At 41.0% G+C, this 19879-nt stretch overlaps 1 protein-coding gene across 2 annotated transcripts in view; it reads left to right on the forward strand.

Moving 5' to 3' along the window:
- osbp2b (oxysterol binding protein 2b) overlaps positions 1-18151 on the forward strand; it is a 53286-nt gene extending 35135 nt beyond the window's left edge. For both annotated transcript variants that reach the window (XM_085425532.1, XM_085425533.1), the window contains exons 4-14: positions 5246-5444; positions 6464-6584; positions 7065-7131; positions 7568-7720; positions 7813-8058; positions 8188-8308; positions 8554-8657; positions 11353-11448; positions 11780-11964; positions 12064-12284; positions 13585-18151. In XM_085425532.1, coding sequence (XP_085281658.1) covers positions 5246-5444; positions 6464-6584; positions 7065-7131; positions 7568-7720; positions 7813-8058; positions 8188-8308; positions 8554-8657; positions 11353-11448; positions 11780-11964; positions 12064-12284; positions 13585-13727 — 1656 coding nt within the window. In that variant the 3' untranslated portion in view covers positions 13728-18151. The remainder of the gene's footprint in view (positions 1-5245; positions 5445-6463; positions 6585-7064; positions 7132-7567; positions 7721-7812; positions 8059-8187; positions 8309-8553; positions 8658-11352; positions 11449-11779; positions 11965-12063; positions 12285-13584) is intronic.
- The last annotated feature ends 1728 nt before the right edge of the window (positions 18152-19879 follow it).

Here is a 19879-nt window from a genome sequence, read left to right on the forward strand (position 1 = left end):
GAATTATTAGGCAAATGAGTATTTTGTCCACATCATCCTCTTCATGCATGTTGTCTTACTCCAAGCTGTATAGGCTCGAAAGCCTACTACCAATTAAGCATATTAGGTGATGTGCAACTCTGTAATGAGAAGGGGTGTGGTCTAATGACATCAACACCCTATATCAGGTGTGCATAATTATTAGGCAACGTCTTTTCCTCTGGCAAAATGGGTCAAAAGAAGGACTTGACAGGCTCAGAAAAGTCAAAAATAGTGAGATATCTTGCAGAGGGATGCAGCAGTCTCAAAATTGCAAAGCTTCTGAAGCGTGATCATCGAACAATCAAGCGTTTCATTCAAAATAGTCAACAGGGTCGCAAGAAGCGTGTGGAAAAACCAAGGCGCAAAATAACTGCCCATGAACTGAGAAAAGTCAAGCGTGCAGCTGCCAAGATGCCACTTGCCACCAGTTTGGCCATATTTCAGAGCTGCAACATCACTGGAGTGCCCAAAAGCACAAGGTGTGCAATACTCAGAGACATGGCCAAGGTAAGAAAGGCTGAAAGACGACCACCACCGAACAAGACACACAAGCTGAAACGTCAAGACTGGGCCAAGAAATATCTCAAGACTGGTTTTTCTAAGGTTTTATGGACTGATGAAATGAGAGTGAGTCTTGATGGGCCAGATGGATGGGCCCGTGGCTGGATTGGTAAAGGGCAGAGAGCTCCAGTCCGACTCAGACGCCAGCAAGGTGGAGGTGGAGTACTGGTTTGGGCTGGTATCATCAAAGATGAGCTTGTGGGGCCTTTTCGGGTTGAGGATGAAGTCAAGCTCAACTCCCAGTCCTACTGCCAGTTTCTGGAAGACACCTTCTTCAAGCAGTGGTACAGGAAGAAGTCTGCATCCTTCAAGAAAAACATGATTTTCATGCAGGACAATGCTCCATCACACGCGTCCAAGTACTCCACAGCGTGGCTGGCAAGAAAGGGTATAAAAGAAGAAAAACTAATGACATGGCCACCTTGTTCACCTGATCTGAACCCCATTGAGAACCTGTGGTCCATCATCAAATGTGAGATTTACAAGGAGGGAAAACAGTGTCTGGGAGGCTGTGGTTGCTGCTGCACGCAATGTTGATGGTGAACAGATCAAAACACTGACAGAATCCATGGATGGCAGGCTTTTGAGTGTCCTTGCAAAGAAAGGTGGCTATATTGGTCGCTGATTTGTTTTTGTTTTGTTTTTGAATGTCAGAAATGTATATTTGTGAATGTGGAGATGTTATATTGGTTTCACTGGTAAAAATTAATAATTGAAATGGGTATATATTTGTTTTTTGTTAAGTTGCCTAATAATTATGCACAGTAATAGTCACCTGCACACACAGATATCCCCCTAAAATAGCTAAAACTAAAAACAAACTAAAAACTACTTCCAAAAACATTCAGCTTTGATATTAATGAGTTTTTTGGGTTCATTGAGAACATGGTTGTTGTTCAATAATAAAATTATTCCTCCAAAATACAACTTGCCTAATAATTCTGCACTCCCTGTAACTGCTTTTTTGTTTGTTTGCATGTTTTTGTTTTTTTGTTCTCTTCTGTTCTCTGTTTCACAATTTTTCTCTTTTGTGCAGTGAAACCACAGCATCTTTATGTAGCAAATTGTTGTTCGCTGCTATTTAACGTTCAAAATCACATGTAGCAAAACGCAGGCTCCAATATGACCAAGTTGGTCATTACTGCCAAATGTTTTTTCTGATTACGTGTATGCTCTACTGTAATCTGGCCCAGTTTCCATTTCCTTTACAGTGAATATTGTGGTTTTAGCTGTCTGTTAGTAATGGATGACAGTTCATATAGAATTGAGGTCATGCAAATGTGATACTGGATATGATAGTGGGTGGGGGTGACAGGAATAGCCCCAGCTCCCCACTCTTCTCAAAACCCTGACCCTCCCTGCTTGGTGAGGAATGTTAGAGCCTTCTGGACTACAGTTAGACTGACAGACCTGGTCTGACTAAAGACAAATCATACAAGGTTGGTCTTTCTTTCCGCTTCTACGAGTGGCTTTGGTTTTGATTGCTATTTGACTTCTAATGCATGACTTTCAGTTGAAGCTTTTTTTTTGTTTCGTTTTGGTTTGTTTGGGGTTAAAATAATTTACTAAGATTAGTTGCATTTTTGGTTGCAATTAGTTTGAACTTATCAACTAATGTTTTATAATTTAAAAATAAAAAGTTGTAACGAGGATCGCACTTAACATTGTGTAAAAGGCCAGTGCTCAAAATGATGAGCCCGTTATTGTTTTTTTTTTTTTTTTTTTTTATTAATTGACTGGACAAGCAAAAAAAAAAAAAAAGATCCTCTTGGATTGCCAAACTCATTAAAATGCCATTTGGCTTGCCAGGAATGTGCTTTTAATGAGAAATCAATGTTGGTCCAAACTCCCTTTAGTGCAAGGATTTCTACTGCCACATTTTTGGCGCCTACAAAGAGGCATCCTAAAACTTTATTTTACCCATGTTAAAATGGTGTTGACATGTAAAGTGTGAATAAGGAACAGAGGAGAGAGAAGGTGGATTGAGGAAAGCTGGAGGCCATGATGTAAAGGTACAACTGCACGCTCTTATTAATCTGGCCTTGGGAGAGGGTTTAACTCTAGTTCGTTCAGCAGTAGCCTGACTCTAATGGCACATTTACATGCATTTACACACGTACTCTTTCAGGGTTATACAATTTACACATGAACATCAACTTTAACCAAGTTTACTTTAATCTGCGCTACATGGTTCCTTCTGCAGAGTTCACCGGGACTGTGTGACTCTTGGTGTTTAATGTCAACCCTCACTTACATACATATGTACTCCTGCTTGTTCATTCAGTTTTTTTAGCCTTTATCAACCCCGTACTTAAAACACCAGAAGTCACATGCAGTCTATGCTTATAGTGGAGAGTCAGCGTTTAAAAAAGTGGAACTGTCATATTTTCTTCAGGGGGTGTTTGAGTTTCATATGATGGTTATTGTCTGGGGAAGTGGCCCACATCGTCACATGCATTTGGGACATTTAACTGACTCTAAGACATTAATATTGAAACATTTGTGCAGGGCTGTTTAGGGTAAGAGACTAACCAGGCATGGTAAGGTGATCTGATATTTCACTTCTTGTGTTATGATCATACTGCTCTACTAACATTTTGGATTAATGACTGTGTAATTAGGAAATTTGATCGTCTTTAATGATCAATTTCTAGTTTAACTTATTTTAATTTAGCTTTAAAAATGTAAGTGTTTTTCCTTGCTCTATAGTTTGTTAAGATAGTTTGTTGTAAGCCTGTTAATAATAGCGTGGATTTTTTTTTTAAATTTACAAGTGTGTCTTAATAATTTTGGGCAATATCTGGTTTTTCAGTATTTTTAAAATGAAGCTCAAGAAATAATCATAATTTTGTTTTGGGGGGGGGTTGTTATTAGCCTTATTCAAGAGTACCAAGTATCCTTACACAGGTGGGCATAAATCAGTAATATGACCAGGATGAAATGCATGAAAGCATACATTGCTCTGGTCAGTAGGAATGTGAAAGGCTCTATGATATGATAATGATTGTGCATCACAGTCAACTGCAACACAATTAACTTGACTTTTTTTGTAGCAAAAATTATTTTAAAAATGTGTATTTGTAAGGAATTAAAATATTAGGCTAAATGTCTTAATGTCCCGGCCTGTTACTCTGACAAAACCAGACATCCGAAGATGTAAGTTATGAACATCTTTGGCTATTATAAGACTTTGTTGTCCAAATATGAATTGGAGCAGTGAGAAAGTAATAGTTGGTAGTTACAGCTCCCCTTAGCTTTACTGGGTATACTTGATAAATAAAATACAAAACAAAAATCTGTTGTTTGAAACTATTTACAGTACCTATACCACCACCCGGTATACGGTTAATACCACAGCTGCCCTAAGTTAATAGTGTTGGTAATTACCATTCTTTGTGTTTCTGTAATGATTAATCCACCAGTAAGCTCAAGCACTTTAATTGAAATTGTATTTATTAATGCTAAGATATAATTGTTGTTATCCATAATTTCCAAATGTACTGTTTTACAGAAAAGCTGAAATAAATAATAAAGCATGTTGGGTTTAAAAAAACAAAAACAAAGATACAAAGTCGCAGTTGTTTGTATCCATTTCTGAAGAGAAAAATTTGTCAAATTTAGTTAAATCTAACTTCTCAGAGAAATCCAGCGTTCCGGCTTAAATTGGGTATTAAAAGCGTAAATTTACCTAAAAAATAACACCATAAATTTTTAGTTTCAAATAGCTGTTTTTTTGTTTTTATGACAGGTGGTATAATACTTCTGTTGAGGGCTATATAGTCATAACTTTTTTTCCCCAACAAAACAAAATCCAGACTGCAGTTCCATCATACTAAGAGCCCAGATGAATTGAACTGTGTGACACTTTTGCCCCGAAGGTTTTTAACCTTCAGCCACTATTTTATTTAAGTGGCTTAAGCTACCTCTCAGCAGTTCCTCTCAATCTCTTCTTGTGATGACAGTGTACCACAGAATAAAGTCAAGTCAAGACTTCCATAACATTTGATTTGTGGTTGCTTTTAAAGCCATGTTTGAAAAACAGCTGGATAACCCCACGCTGAGAGATCAGGGAGCATCACATGACATTTTTAACATGTATGGAGTCAGCTGAGAGGTGTTACTTGGGTTCATTGACCTCTGTGCTCAGTGAGCGTGAGTGGAGCATGTGCTGACATGTAATATGTGGTGATCTGAAGTAACCTCTCTGTCTGAGCAGCAAAAGCAGAAGAGAAACAATGATACCCCCTCTTGACGCAGATATAGAGCCTTATGCAATCAGAGTGTTAAACGCAGCTCATCAGTGACTGATGTTTTCTATGTTTACAGTTTGCTCCAAGGCGCATTTGCCACAGCGGGGAGACGGAGTAAATCTCGACAGACAGCTAATTAACATATTTATGATTGCTCGAAAACCTTATGATAAGCAGCCTTGATTACAACACATGACACAAATGCATTTACGGCCCTTTCCATCCAAATCTTCTTTCTCTTGTATTGTTGCCAACTGTGAGGAAAAGTGATACAGGATTTTTATCCCAACTGATTGTTTCCATTTTGTTAAAAAAGTTGTTTTTAACAATTCCCCCCTCAGGATGTGTTTTACATTGATTTATTTTTCACTCCTGTCTTCTGATTATCTGCTCGTGTGTTTCTGTTACCCAAGGCGTGTCGAGACTTTTTGGACCTAGCCGAGACTCACAGTAGGAGATGGCAGCGGGCTCTGCAGTATGAGCGAGAGCAGCGTACCCATCTAGAGGAGACCATTGAGCAGCTAGCCAAGCAGCATAACAGCCTGGAGCGAGCGTGGAGGGAAGCACCCACGCTTGTTTCCAGCGCACCCAGTGCCCCTACCACCAACAAGGGTGAGACTGGCTGTCTGTTAGTCGCTCCTGTGGACCTTAGCACGGGACTCATACCAATAGCTAAAGGTCACACGTAGCCTTGGGTTTAGTATTATAGACTCTCCTCATGTGGAGGACAGAAGTTTTGAGCTGTGTCAGAAGATTTTAATTAGACAGCAGTTAAGATGTAAATAGTACTTATCTTAAGAGTCTCTTTGGTTAGTTTATATTCTCATGAGTTTTTGGCTGGAAGTGATCTAACTTTTAGCTATGCTCTAAAAAAGTTACACAGAAAAAGCCACAGTTTATATTTTGTAAAAACAAATTGAGCACCCATGAACTTAACCTGGGGACCCATTTCCAGCCCTCCTGTGATCTCTGTCTCTGCTGTTTATAATGAGGGTTTAAAACATAGTTGAGTCCCTCTTCCTTCCTTTAACCTTAAACGCAATTGTTAATTCATACAGAGGATAATTATATTTTAACCACTTAGGCAGAACATCAGAAACACCAGGTCCTGTGGGAACCACAGTTTCTTCAAACTTTCATTACCTTTTATACTATTTTTGCCATTTGTCACTACTTGCTATCATAATGGCAGATATGAAATTTGAACCTTTAACACAGTAAATGGTTAGTTTAGAGTTTTTATTATTTATACATTATACAGAGCTTCTACACAGCAAACATACTCCCTCCCCTTTCCCTCTTTTACCCATTAATTGTACTTTATATAAACATTTGTGCTTCTCACTTGGAAGCTGGTTAAAACCCATAATGGATCACTGAACACAGTGAACGTACTGAGTGCTAAATAGTCAGTACTAAATATAAGAAGCATGCCCTGAGGTACTTGCATCATTCAGGCTAGTTACCCAACAGGAACACTGCCAATTTTACGATTAAGCTAATTATTCCCCGATTAATCACCACTGGTATGTGATTATATGCCTGTCTCTCCTGAACACTGCAGAATACAAACTCACTGTTTTTCACTGGGATGTCTGTGTGGACTCATAAATGTATATGTCCACTTGAAGGGAGTGAGAGGTCACGGAAAGAGGAGGCAAGTGATGAAGATGAGGATACTGAGTACTTTGATGCCATGGAGGATTCCCCTGCGTTTATCACAGTGACTGCCAGTGAGAGCACGCAGCACAGGTCAGTCTCACACAGGAATCCGTGCAGTCTCTGCTCTCTTTTTATGTATTCATTAAAAATGCACTGTAAGAAAAAATGGATATGAGAAATATAGTTTAACCATGCACGCTCCAAATTGTAAAAACTGCGAGTTTGACGCTGGGTGACGTCTGAGCGGGGCTCTGACGATAGCTGATGGCATGAGAAATCGAAGAGCGGCGTGTCCTTTTCTGTCATGTGTTCACTTTCGGTTGTACAAATAAAAACCAGCCTTAGACTCTCACAGCGGTCGGTTTTCCTGCAGACAAGTTACCCAATTTTTGTGTCATGTGACATATCCGTCAACTCCAGTTTCACAGTATTCATCTGCAATACTCAGCAATCTCTCCCCTCCCTTGTGTATATTGTGTTTGCATGTGTAAAGGGGAAACAAGAGCGTGAGGGGATTTTGGCGAGATTGTGTCCTGCGTCGCTGTAGAAAATACTTTCATTTTGTTCCAGGCGATCTCAGAGTAATTTGAGCGGAGCGAGCGGAGGCCATCCCGGTGACTGGAACCAGGACGACCATGTAAGTGTCTTCCCAACATGCCTAAATAATGGCACTGACATTTGTTAAAGGAGCAAATATTTGTAATCTCAAAATAGATTCATTTCTGCTGCTGCTGCAAAGCTCACACCTCATTGATTTATTTATGTAACATCTTCACTTGCTGCTTTCACAAGTATCCTTCCCTGCCGTGCTTAAAGAAGGATGCAAGGATACGCACACAAACTTTGCCAGTGGTTTGAATCATTTAGTACTCAAACATCTGTTCTTCTTCTCCCTCAGCTCTTTCTAATATTTTTCTCTCTCTCTCTCTTACACATCTGTGTCTTCTCTCTTTTTCTCCTGTCTTTCTCTTGCTCTGTCGCTACATCTGGAGATATGCTGCCAAGCTGTCCACAAAATTGAAAGTATTGTCTCAAACTTGTATATCCACCCTCTTCTCCTCACCTAATCCCAGATGTCTCCAAGCTGTAACGATGTGTCAGGAAAGGAGCTTCAGCCGCGCAGACAAAGGCGGAGTCATATCCCAGACAAACCCAACTACTCCCTCAATTTGTGGAGCATCATGAAGAACTGCATCGGCAAGGAGCTTTCTAAAATCCCCATGCCTGTAAGTGTAGGCGTGCTCCCGGTTCTTCTTGCTGGCAGGTAAATCTGTAAGGATTGCATCTTATGAGTTTCTCTCCGTTATCTTCCTTTCAGGTAAACTTTAATGAGCCTCTGTCGATGCTGCAGCGCCTCACCGAGGACCTGGAGTATCACGAGCTTCTAGACAAGGCAGCCCGCTGCGACTCCTCACTAGAACAGATGTGCCTGGTCGCTGCCTTCTCTGTCTCTTCCTACTCAACAACGGTCCACCGGACAGCCAAGCCCTTCAACCCCCTCCTGGGCGAAACGTACGAGCTTGATCGCTTGGAGGAATTTGGCTACCGCTCGCTGTGTGAGCAGGTAATGGCACAGCTACAGAGAGATTTTGTTTGCATGCTTCCTGATGTGCACGCACAGTTATTCAACACACACACACACACGACGGTACACAAGGTTAAACAGAGCCTTTGTGTTTCTGTGTCCTCTCAGGTGAGCCATCACCCACCTGCAGCTGCACATCATGTGATTTCCCAAAGAGGCTGGACCTTATGGCAGGAGATCACCATCGCCAGCAAGTTCCGAGGCAAATACCTCTCCATAATGCCTCTGGGTAAGACCGCTAACAAACTTCATGCGTAAATAATAATTATATGCCTGCTGTGTTGTGCTATGTAATAGAAAATCATGTAAGTAGTGAAATATAAATCTTCTGAGGTGGAAATGCATTGCCTGTGCTCTGAGCATTAATGTGCTGGATGACAGATTCAGAAGCACAAAACCAAACAATAATGCGCAACTGCAAATTAGCAATAAAGCAGATGTGAGAATCTGTCTTTTGTCGCCGTGTGTCCCCAGGTGCCATTCACCTGCAGTTCCACGCCAGCGGGAACCACTATGTGTGGAGAAAGGTCACCTCCACAGTGCACAACATCATTGTGGGCAAGCTGTGGATTGACCAGGTCTGTTTATTATGTTTAGTTTATCGACATCATGCCTTAATACCACTGAGCTTCCTGAAAAGCCCGTAGATATTTTCTTCTAGCAGAAGTGTGTGGCACAGACCAGCAGAGTAGGACTGAAGAGGGGAATCAACGTAAAGCTTTTTAACAATTCAACAAGTAGCTCCACAGTATCCGGGGATTTGTCTTTAGCTTTGATCTAAATAACAACCTCTTGTTTCTTTGAGATGCCCCAGTTATAGTGTGGAGGGAGGTTTGAGGGGCAGGCTTCACATGTGTCTATTTGGAACTATAAAACCCCATCCACCTCCTCCACCTACATTTTTTTCCCTGTCCTGCTTTCGTGTGTCACATCCATCTGTCAGTGTGCATTTGTGTTTGAATGCTCATTTTAAAGAATCCATGAAGAAGAAAAACACAGATTATATCCACTGGAATATAAGCTCTTGTGTATAATAACAAAGCGTCAACCTGTTCCTAACATGAAAAAGTAAAAGTACAAATATCCTAAATTACTGAATATTTGTAGTATTTGTTTCTTAAAGGTACTCTACAGACTTGAAATACATTCAATTTCAATTCAGTTTTTTTTTATATGGCACCAAATCACAGCACTCACCTTAATGTGCTTTACATTGTAAGCTAAAGACGCTACCATGATAGAGACATAACCAACCCCATGTCCCTCTATGAGCAAGCATTTAGTGAAAATTGGAAGCAAGGAAAGGAAACGATCTAAAAATAAATTACTCACATTAGGGTCTGTTTTCTGATCAAATGTACAAATGCTATCAGTTTTTTGTCCTTTTGAGTGTAACAAAATCACCAGCTCTGTGTTGAGATAAATGTAGTTTTGTCATCTCTGTATTGTATTATTCTCTTCAGTATATTCACCTTCATTCTCTTTGCATTGTTCTGCCACTCGGCTGTCCTCCTTTGCAGAACGGGGTCACCCAAACAGCTTCATATTAACCTACAGCTACACTCTCTGTGGTTGGCTATAGCGGAGCACAATTGTCAGTAATAAAACAGCTGAAACAAGCGAGGCACTGACAAAGAATGTATTTTTACATCACAATCACACCAGCATAAACCTTCATTTTCTCCGCATGGTGGCTATTTTTAATATTTTATTTATAAAAAAAAAAAAAAACACCCAGCACGCCCCTGCGGGCGGTTTATCCTTCAAGCTCGGGTCCTCTACCAGAGGCCTGGGAGCTTGAGGGTCCTGCGCAGTATCTTAGCTGTTCCCAGGACTGCGCTCTTCTGGACAGAGATCTCCGATGTTATTCCCGGGATCTGCTGGAGCCACTCGCCTAGCTTGGGAGTCACCGCACCTAGTGCTCCGATTACCACGGGGACCACCGTTACCTTCACCCTCCACATCCTCTCGAGCTCTTCTCTGAGCCCTTGGTATTTCTCCAGCTTCTCGTGTTCCTTCTTCCTGATATTGCTGTCATTCGGAACCGCTACATCGATCACTACGGCCGTCTTCTTCTGTTTGTCTACCACCACTATGTCCGGTTGGTTAGCCACCACCATTTTGTCCGTCTGTATCTGGAAGTCCCACAGGATCTTAGCTCGGTCATTCTCCACCACCCTTGGGGGCATCTCCCATTTTGACCTCGGGACTTCTAGGTTATACTCGGCACAGATGTTCCTGTACACTATGCCGGCCACTTGGTTATGGCGTTCCATGTATGCCTTGCCTGCTAGCATCTTGCACCCTGCTGTTATGTGCTGGATTGTCTCTGGGGCATCTTTACACAGCCTGCACCTGGGGTCTTGCCTGGTGTGATAGACCCCAGACCCCAGCAGCTGGATAGCGTAGTGGTTAAACTACACGCCTTTGGAACAGAGGATCGCAAGTTCGATTCCTGCCTGGGGCGTCTGTATCCAGTAAGGGTCCTAAGGCTAGACCCCCTATGCTAAGCAAGCCTACCGCAGACATGAGCGAGACAGATAAATATGAAGGCATGCCGGCTCGGACGTCGCCCGGATCAACAAGGTCCGCGTCAGGTGTTGAGGAACCAGGGCACCCTGACGAAAAGTGGGCTACTGGAACAAGAAGGCATCGGTGGGCAAGGGACGAAAACAGGGCGTTGTTGGAATGCTACTACGCAAGTAACCCCGGCGGAAGGGGCTACATGAATAGGATGAGGGACCTATGGATTCTTCGATACCCAACATCCACAATGACAGCGAAACAACTTATATATATATATATATATATATATATATATATATATATATATATATATATATATATTTTTTTTTTTTTTTTTTTTTTTTTTTTTAAACCACAAATAAATAGGATTTTCTGAAACATTTTCATGGTTTGGGCTTTACAGGGTTAAGCATGAGACCTTAAAGGTACATCCCACTGCAGTGTCCAGCACTGTGCATGCACATCCTTGCAGGACAATGCAAGGACCTGCTTACCACATGTCTTGTTTGCAGTAACAAGAGTAGTAATTCTACACATAAGCACATTGTTTTAGTTTGTTTAGTGTGTGTGACAGATGGACAGGTAGAATGAAATAGTGGTGGATTTACCTTAACTGTCATTCCAAATTGAATCTTCTAAGTCCTGACTCACTGTGAAACTCACTGTGATATGTTCACTGGCTCAAATGTCATTGTTCTCTCTTTCTTGCTCTCATTCTGTATTTTTTGCGTGTCTGTGTTTGTGCAGTCGGGAGACATTGAGATTGTGAATCACAGGACCAAGGAGACCTGCCAGCTCAAGTTCTCTCCCTACAGTTATTTCTCCAGGGATGTTCCACGCAAGGTAAACTCTTTGTTTTCCACACTCTGCTGACACCCAGCCTGGGTGTGACGTTGCGGTGTGGGGTTCATTTGTGTGATGCTGCCTCCTGCTGGACAATACCAACAAATGTATTGCTTTGTGTAATAAGCTTAGTGTATGAAGTCAGATCTCAATAACACCCTTTTGTGTTGTAACACTTACTTAAATAAAGAGCACATTTATTTGTTTGGAGCAAATTTAAATGTAGTCATGTTCTACTGATGGGACTGGGTATTTACATACCTAACATTACTTGGAAAGAGCAGCTCTGTGCTTGTGTTTCTAGCTTCTGTTTTCTCTGTTTTTTTTCCAGGTGACAGGTGTGGTGGCAGACAGCGGGGGCCAGGCTCACTACATCCTCTCTGGTACGTGGGATGAGAAAATGGAAAGTGCCAAGATCGTTCAGAGCAGCCGAGGAGGCAGCGGGTCAGAGGGCAAGCAGAAGATGGTCTACCAGACTCTGTCCCCCAAACTGCTGTGGAAGAAATACCTGCTCCCGTAAGCCAACAGCCATAGCTGAGTAAACAGCTGCGATGTGTGATAAATGTCATGGAACTCCACAGTGTACCTTATGCCAATTCCTTCTTGCCTTGTCAGGGAGAACGCTGAGAACATGTACTACTTCTCAGCTCTGGCACTGACCTTAAATGAGCTGGAGGATGGGGTGGCAACGACCGACAGCCGTCTGAGACCAGACCAGAGGCTGATGGAGGACGGGCGATGGGATGAAGCAAACTCCGAAAAACAGAGGCTAGAGGAGAAACAAAGAGCAGTGAGAAGGAGGAGGGAAGCAGAGGCCTCAGACGCTCTGGATGAAGGTATGAGACTGAGAACAGTGAGAGTGAGTGTGTGTCTGTCTGCGTCTAGTGATGAGAAAGGAGAAAGAAAGCAAGAGTCAGGGCATAAAGTTATTTTATGCATGTATGGTAGTAAAAGTCCCAATCATTATTAGATTAGACAATGTCAGGTGGGAGCTGGAGCATTATTTTACTACAAATATCATTACAACAGATAAATCACTGAATTAGAAAATCCCTCAATAGAAATATTTGATTAAAAGGGATCTGTGGCATGCTGTGCTACATAATCAAGGCTGAGCTCATACCCAAGTATTAGATCAAATGATTAATAAGCAGTAACTGAATAATTTACCTAAGCTTCTTGAGCTCTATAATTTAGATGTAAGAGTTTTAAGAGTTCACGTTAAGAAAGCAGGGCTCATTAAGAAAACTAAGAAGAGATGGTTATAATAAATAAATAAAGAGTTTAAATCTGACAGGGACCTCAGCAGACACTTTTCATCCTCGTGGCATTCCTGTCTGTGTGTTGTGCGTAGGCTAGATTGTTTTTGATGTACCCATGACTTGTCTTTCTTTTCCTCCCTCTATTGATGGTCAGAGTGTGATTATGACTCTGGTGAGTGGGGGTTGCCCTGTACCCCTCCGTTGTGCATCACTCCCACATACACACACACACACACACACACACACACACACACACACACACACAAACGCCATCCTCTGTGTTACTCTGTGTGGTCTGCCTCAGTGTTGGGAACTGCATGAAACCCTTCTCATGTCAATTTCTCCAAATAATGACTCAGGAAAAAAAAAACACTTTTTCCTGCACACATGCAACATTTTCATTCAGAGCTGGCCTCGGTAACATGTTGCATTTAAGAAAATGATTTAACATTACAAGTATTCTCAGTGTGCTCTGGTGAAGCCACATTAGCAAGTGATTAGATTGGATTTCTTCCTGCATTGCCATTATGCTTTTTCTTTTTTTTCGATTGGACACTTTTCTGGTGCACTTTTCTAGTTTTTTTTTTATATGCTTGTTTTTCGTTTTGACTGCTCTTTTTATGAAACAGATTCATTTTTTAGTTCAGGGACTTCCAAAAGTTTGAGTATAGCTCCTTCACCATGAGCCTTTCAGGTTTTGACATATTTGCACAATGTGTGCTCATTTGTTTCTTTATCACTACTATATGCATTGTATGAAGGTGAAATGATCTGAGTGTGAATAGCCTGCGAGTGTGGCTTCTCCATTAGAGGATAATCGGATCAAACCAATGGATTAATACCTGTGATTTTTTTTTTTTTTCCTCCCTCACAGGTAGAGAATATGAAGGCTACCAGCCATTGTGGTTTTACCAGAGGAGGGACTCAGTTACTGGAGAGACAAGCTTTGTGTACAAGGGGGGTTACTGGGAGGCAAAGGAGAGACAGGACTGGAGCCTGTGTCCTGACATCTTCTAACCCAGGAACCTCCTCTGGGATCACACCTAACCTCATGAGACAGTGAACCACCTCTGGTCCTTAAGCATCGGAGCGAACGAGCACCATGTGGACCTTTTTTTTTCTTTTTTTGTGTGTGAACATGAGAATGTGTATGTTTCGCACACTCTCAGATTACACTGTACCTCCAAATGTACACTCTATGGGCGTTCCCCGAGTAGTCCTATTTGACACTATACTCAAACAGCCGTGACAGAGTTGTAACAGAGTTGTAACACCACAGAGTAAAGCTAACCCGCTCAGTCCTGATGCTCTGGTGTGCCGGAAATGCTACCCACAATGCACTTTTCTGTGTTCACTCCACTACAGAGTTTCCCAAATTGGATAGAAACCCACATCAAAGCTGCTCATGATTATAAACTGATTAAAAAGAATAAAGAGGGACATAAAAACAGAACACACAACAGTATTTCAATATTTGTAAGAAAAATGTCTTCACCCTCAGTTTTATTCAGTACAACAGAGATTAACCTGGGCCTACTTTATTAATTAGCCTCCTCATTTTCTTTATGGTAAACATTTTAAGTGCTCATTATTTGCCTCTTTTGATATGTTAAAGCCGGGCTTAGAGCAACCACCGGTCACAGGGAAAACGTGTGTTTATTTCCCAACCGGCTGATGAGTGATCGCTGACAGTTGCTGTGAGATCGACTGCTAAAACTCCATTCACAGGCCTAGAGACCAGTCGGTCACCCCTCCTCCAGGAACCACTGGTTACTAAGGAAGCGTGTATATTACGAGATCGGTTGGCAAGTGGTTGCAGGAGGTTGCAGACGCTTGCATGAAATTGGTTCATGCAAGAGGTTTTCGGTGCTGCATTGAAAACCTTTGTGATTGCTGCTAGCATGTGCTAGCACTTTGCCTCAGTCACCAGCAGTTTGCAAGGGGGGGTGTTGACTTTTTTGCCAACTACTTGCCAAGTGGTAGCGAGTGAAAATTCACTGAAACCATAAAGTAAAAGTTGCACCTTGTATTGGTTGCAACCGCCAGATGCAATTTTTACTTTCACTTCTCTGGTCTGTTTTGCCCTTTTCAGTACAACTCTGAGAGGGTTTCGCTAACAGCCAAAGCAGGCACAAGGAGCCTGTGGGTATAGCATTCTCTGATTTTTACCCGACGATAGCAAGCAAGCTGGTTGAGGGATACACATTTTTCCGTAGCAACCGGCAGTTGTCAGGGGGTTGCCAAACTATGTCTGTGACTGAGGTATAGAAAGTAATGGATGAAGACTCTGAAATAGTCACAGCTTTGATTGCATGTGTTATAAACTATGGAGAGTCAACGTGTTCAGTAAATATAAAAAAAACCATAATTAAATACAGAGAAATGAACGTACAAATAATCACATAATTAACTACAGAAAATGTATCTAATATAACCATAAAGTGAGAAAAAGAATCAGACTAACCTCTGTATCTCGGCTTACAGGTTTTACTTTATTCAGTGTTAAATATTTTATTTATAAATAGGTTTATTTTCATCAAGAAGTCTGAGGACAAGTGGGGCAGAGCCCATGTGATTGATTTGTGATATAACGGGCTCTAGAAGTCAGAATTAGCTGACAGACTCGGTGTTGTTATGGAAGAAGATGATATTCTGGGGGGAAAAGTTAAAAAAAAAATTAAAGGTTTGGTTAAAGTGGTTTTTGTCTTAAAAGCTGCTAGAATGAAATAAAACCAGATATTAGGTTTTATGATGTATTATCTTTTTTTTTCTAAATTCATGTGTTTTAAATTTTTATGGTTCTGTTATACATTTTCTGTATTGGTTCGTCAGACGGATTCATTCTAAATATATTTGTATTTCATTTTCAACACATTGAGTCTCCATAATCTACAGCTGTTTGATCCACTAGAGATTGGTTTATGTCAACTAATGAAATATGCATCAAGGCAGTAATCCTTTTTCCATTTGGACTGGATATTAAGTTTTCCCTTTAGGGACATGCAATTAGTCTGTTCATGTTAGTTATATTAGAAATATGAGCTGTCTCTATGCTTCATTGGATCTCAGTCATCTTAACATTTTCCATTTGTGACTCTGATTAGGAAAAATTATATAGTAGTAGTTTGATTATAACACATTAGTGCAACTGCAGTGGTGACATTAAAACACTTGTATCACTGTCACGGTAATTTCCATCAAAGACCTGAATAAGCACTTTTCACTGTGGTTGACTAGAGGTTAGTACATATCTCTGTGTTGATGTTGAGAAAATCTCACTCTGTACATGAACACTATCTTGTCCTCTGGTGCTCTCCCATGGCAACACTTACCATATCATCAGTGATCGATTTAACTAGTATCATCTTCAGTGATCGTACAAAGTATTAAGTCTGCGCCCGATCACTGAGGCATTAACAAGTAAACATTAACCCGGGAACACACCGGTTTCTTCTCACTAGTTCCACAGCATCCATCCCTCACTAGTTTGTAGTCCAGATGTTTCCAGTGGAGTTACTGAATTTGAGACTGGAGCGGGTACTCCAAGGAACCCACAGTGGCTTTAGTTGATAGGAGGTCAAAGGTTATAGAAGCAGACAGGGCTGGTTCCTGTAGCGCTCCTCTTTGCAGTCAGCTGTAGCCACAGAGGACAAGCCAGAGCGGCCACTCCAGGCTCTCTGCAGCTCATTTGCCATTTGTGGACTTGCTGATCTGGGATCAGCTCACAGAGGTACACTGAGTCTTTTGCCTTTAACTGACTGAATAAGGGAACGAGTCCCCTGACCTGTGCACTACAAGTCTACAGTGACAAGAGTTTTGAAGAAAAAAAAAAAACAGTCGATATTTTTTTGTAATTATTGTTAGGAATGTAGAATTTGGAGGTATTGTATCTACCATCCAGCCTATTTGTGTGAATATTTTGTGATAAAACAATGATATTGTAAAAGAAGAATTATACTAATGTGACTATTGAGTTCTCTGTACAGCAGAGGTTAAGGAGGGGGTAGAGGGGGGACTAAATGAGCCTGAAGATAGACACTAACTCAGAGGTGTCCTCAATTTGGCCAAAAACTGTGTTAACACACTGAAAATAAAGTTGTTTTTTTTATATAGTTCTTAATACTAACATGTTGTTAGCTGTGGTTCAGTTATTTCCTCTGATGTGTGGGTCATGCAAATGTAAAGCACACACACACACACACACACACACACACACACACACACACACACACACACACACACACACACACACTGGAAAAGAAATTCCTTCACACAAGGAAGAAATGCTAGGATTTAGCCGATAGAGTGAATTTTAAGTGTGATAATATGAGCTCTTAATGTTTACCTGTCTGATTCTTTAGCAGTGAACTAATGATAGTGAGAAGTGAATTCTGGCAATTTTACTCATTTACACAAAAGGTTTTCTTACAGTTTGGAGTTGTGGTTGTCATGAGCATGGTCACTTGTTAAAAGGAATAATTTAGTGTTTGGAAATTAATTTTGTTTTGAAATTTGCTGGAGTTGGATGAGAAGATGAAGCCTTCTCTTGTTGTAAATATGAAGCTACAGACGGCAGTTTAGCTTAGCTGTAAAAACACTGGAAACGGGGTAGCTCGGCTCTGACCACCCATCAGTCCCTCTAAATTTCACCTCCATCTTTGCTGGAAGTTTGCCACTTTGGTGCCAGGAGGAAGTCTTGCACATAACTAAAGATGGAAGTTAAACCTAACGTACCCAAAATTTGGTACCAAAATCTGTCTTGAAAAATGAAACAAATAAGATCCATGTTAGTTTATCAGATCTCCAGCTGCTGGTAGCTTATATCCTGTTTCCAGTCCTCTTAATCCTAAAAAGTGACTGCTGCCTGTAGCCTTACAATGTGTCCTGTTGGAGAGAAGGAGGCACATAAGCACATTTCCCAAAGTGTTGAGCCTTTTCTTTACATTTTCTTTCTGCTATCCTTCTTTTCTATTTCATAAATGTGTATCAAAGACTTGTCATTGTACATCGCCACTTGAACATGATGAAAATGTGGAGGTTCCCTGCAGATTTACTTTAATAAATTGTGTTTGAGATTATTTTATATTTGAGAATACATATTATATTTTGAATGATAATGGAGAGCTCATCTTAGGTTTAAATCAATATATTTCCAAACAAAAAGATGACCTCAGTACTTGATGGTGACTTGCCTACTGAAGTTGTCCCTTTTAAGGGCCTGTACAGTATCGGACAGCTGTAGCAATAAAGCGGTGGAGGTGTAGATTTGTTAGTTTGTGGCTGTTGTTCGTTCAAAGACTCGTTGTCTGCCTCGTTTAGAAAGGGGGAAAAAACACAACCAAAGTGTAAGAGAAGAGTGTGTTGTAGACTAAATAATCCTCTTCATCTGCCTTCCCGATCTCAGAGGGTTCAAATGTAAACCCTCCCCGTCGCTGTTTATCTCATCTCATCTGAACCTGATGCTTAATTCACTACGATGTGATTCTTGGCTTTAATTTTCTTGTTTTTATTTTCTGATCTGATTTCTTCCTTCTCAATGGGTGCCATTATTCCTATATTGGTGTTTTCATACTATTTGTGTGCATAGCGAGTTTGATTTGTGTGCACGTGCAGCATTACATATCCTGCTTTTCAGTGCTGCTCAGTTTTGAGGCAGAAATAGGCTGATGCTGATGATGACGACGAAGATGGGGAGATTTTTCTTGCCTTGTCTAAACTAAACCTTGCTTCTTATTCGACAGTGACTCGCAGCTTTGTGGTGAGATTATGGTGATATTAACAATCCATACGATTGGTAGAAATTATGAGATGTTTCACAATAGCGACCTGGCACAGGATTGAGGTGACTGACCTGCCTTGATAACTCTTACTCCCAAATACACAAAGGTGTATTCAGGTGTTACTGCGTATTCAGCTGAGGTTTTTCTTTTTTCCTCCCCCTTTTTAAAAAAAAATAAAATTGTGTATTTTCTCCCTTAATTTATACTCGTATAACACTGTCTTTAAACAGCAAAGACAAAACGGTGAAAAAAGAAGATAATAAAGTTGTTATTGTTGACACTGGATACCAGTCTCTTCTCATTTGTTTCTTCTCTGACCAAAGGATGAGTTGAACTGGCAGAACAGAGAAATGTTTGAGTTTAAAGTCGATGTCCCACTAATGAAACATGACACTCTAAACAGTTTTTATGAAAGTGAATAAAACATTATTTGTATCATTGCTTATTCCAATCATGAAGTGCATATTCAATGTACTGTTTTCTTGGGTAGACAACAGAAGCTTTCTTTAAAATGAGAAAGGTGAGAGTTCTTTGGAGTCAATGACTCCCTGAAGTTTAGAACCCATGAACATGGACATCCATGGACTCCCTTGTGATGCTCTGCCAGGCCTTGTTTGTGGGTTTCTCTGCCTTCATTTTTGTCTTCAGTGACTGAAAAGCTCCTCTATTGGGTTATCAGGTGACTCGACCATCTGTTATTATCCCATTTCTTTGCTTTGAGAAATTCTTGGGCTGTTTTTACTGTATGTTTTGGGTCATTATCCATTTTCACAGCGTAGCATCATCAGATCAGTTCTGCAGAATTGGAGTGAGTCTAAGCAGAGAGTAAAGCCCTGTGCACGTCACAGTTCATCCTGCTGCGTCTATTAGCAACCACATCAATAAACACTAGTGACCTGGTTCCACTTGCAGCCTTATGCCCATGCCATATACATACAGTGGGGCAAAAAAGTATTTAGTCAGCCACCGATTGTGCAAGTTCCCCCACTTAAAATGATGACAGAGGTCAGTAATTTGCACCAGAGGTACACTTCAACTGTGAGAGACAGAATGTGGAAAAAAAAAATCCATGAATTCACATGGTAGGATTTGTAAAGAATTTATTCCTAAATTAGGGTGGAAAATAAGTATTTGGTCACCTCAAACAAGGAAAATCTCTGGCTCTCACAGACCTGTAACGTCTTCTGTAAGAAGCTTTTCTGTCCCCCACTTGTTACCTGTATGAATGGCACCTGTTTGAACTCTGTGGGAGCAATCATCAGAAAATGGAAGACATACAAGACCACTGATAATCTCCCTCGATCTGGGGCTCCACGCAAGATCTCATCCCGTGGGGTCAAAATGATCATGAGAACGGTGAGCAAAGATCCCAGAACCACACGGGGGGAC

Source organism: Rhamphochromis longiceps, linkage group LG12 (genome assembly GCF_057381845.1).
Source record: "Rhamphochromis longiceps isolate RC_006_pf linkage group LG12, R_longiceps_female_GT1.1, whole genome shotgun sequence".
Classification (NCBI taxonomy): Eukaryota; Metazoa; Chordata; class Actinopteri; order Cichliformes; family Cichlidae; genus Rhamphochromis; species Rhamphochromis longiceps.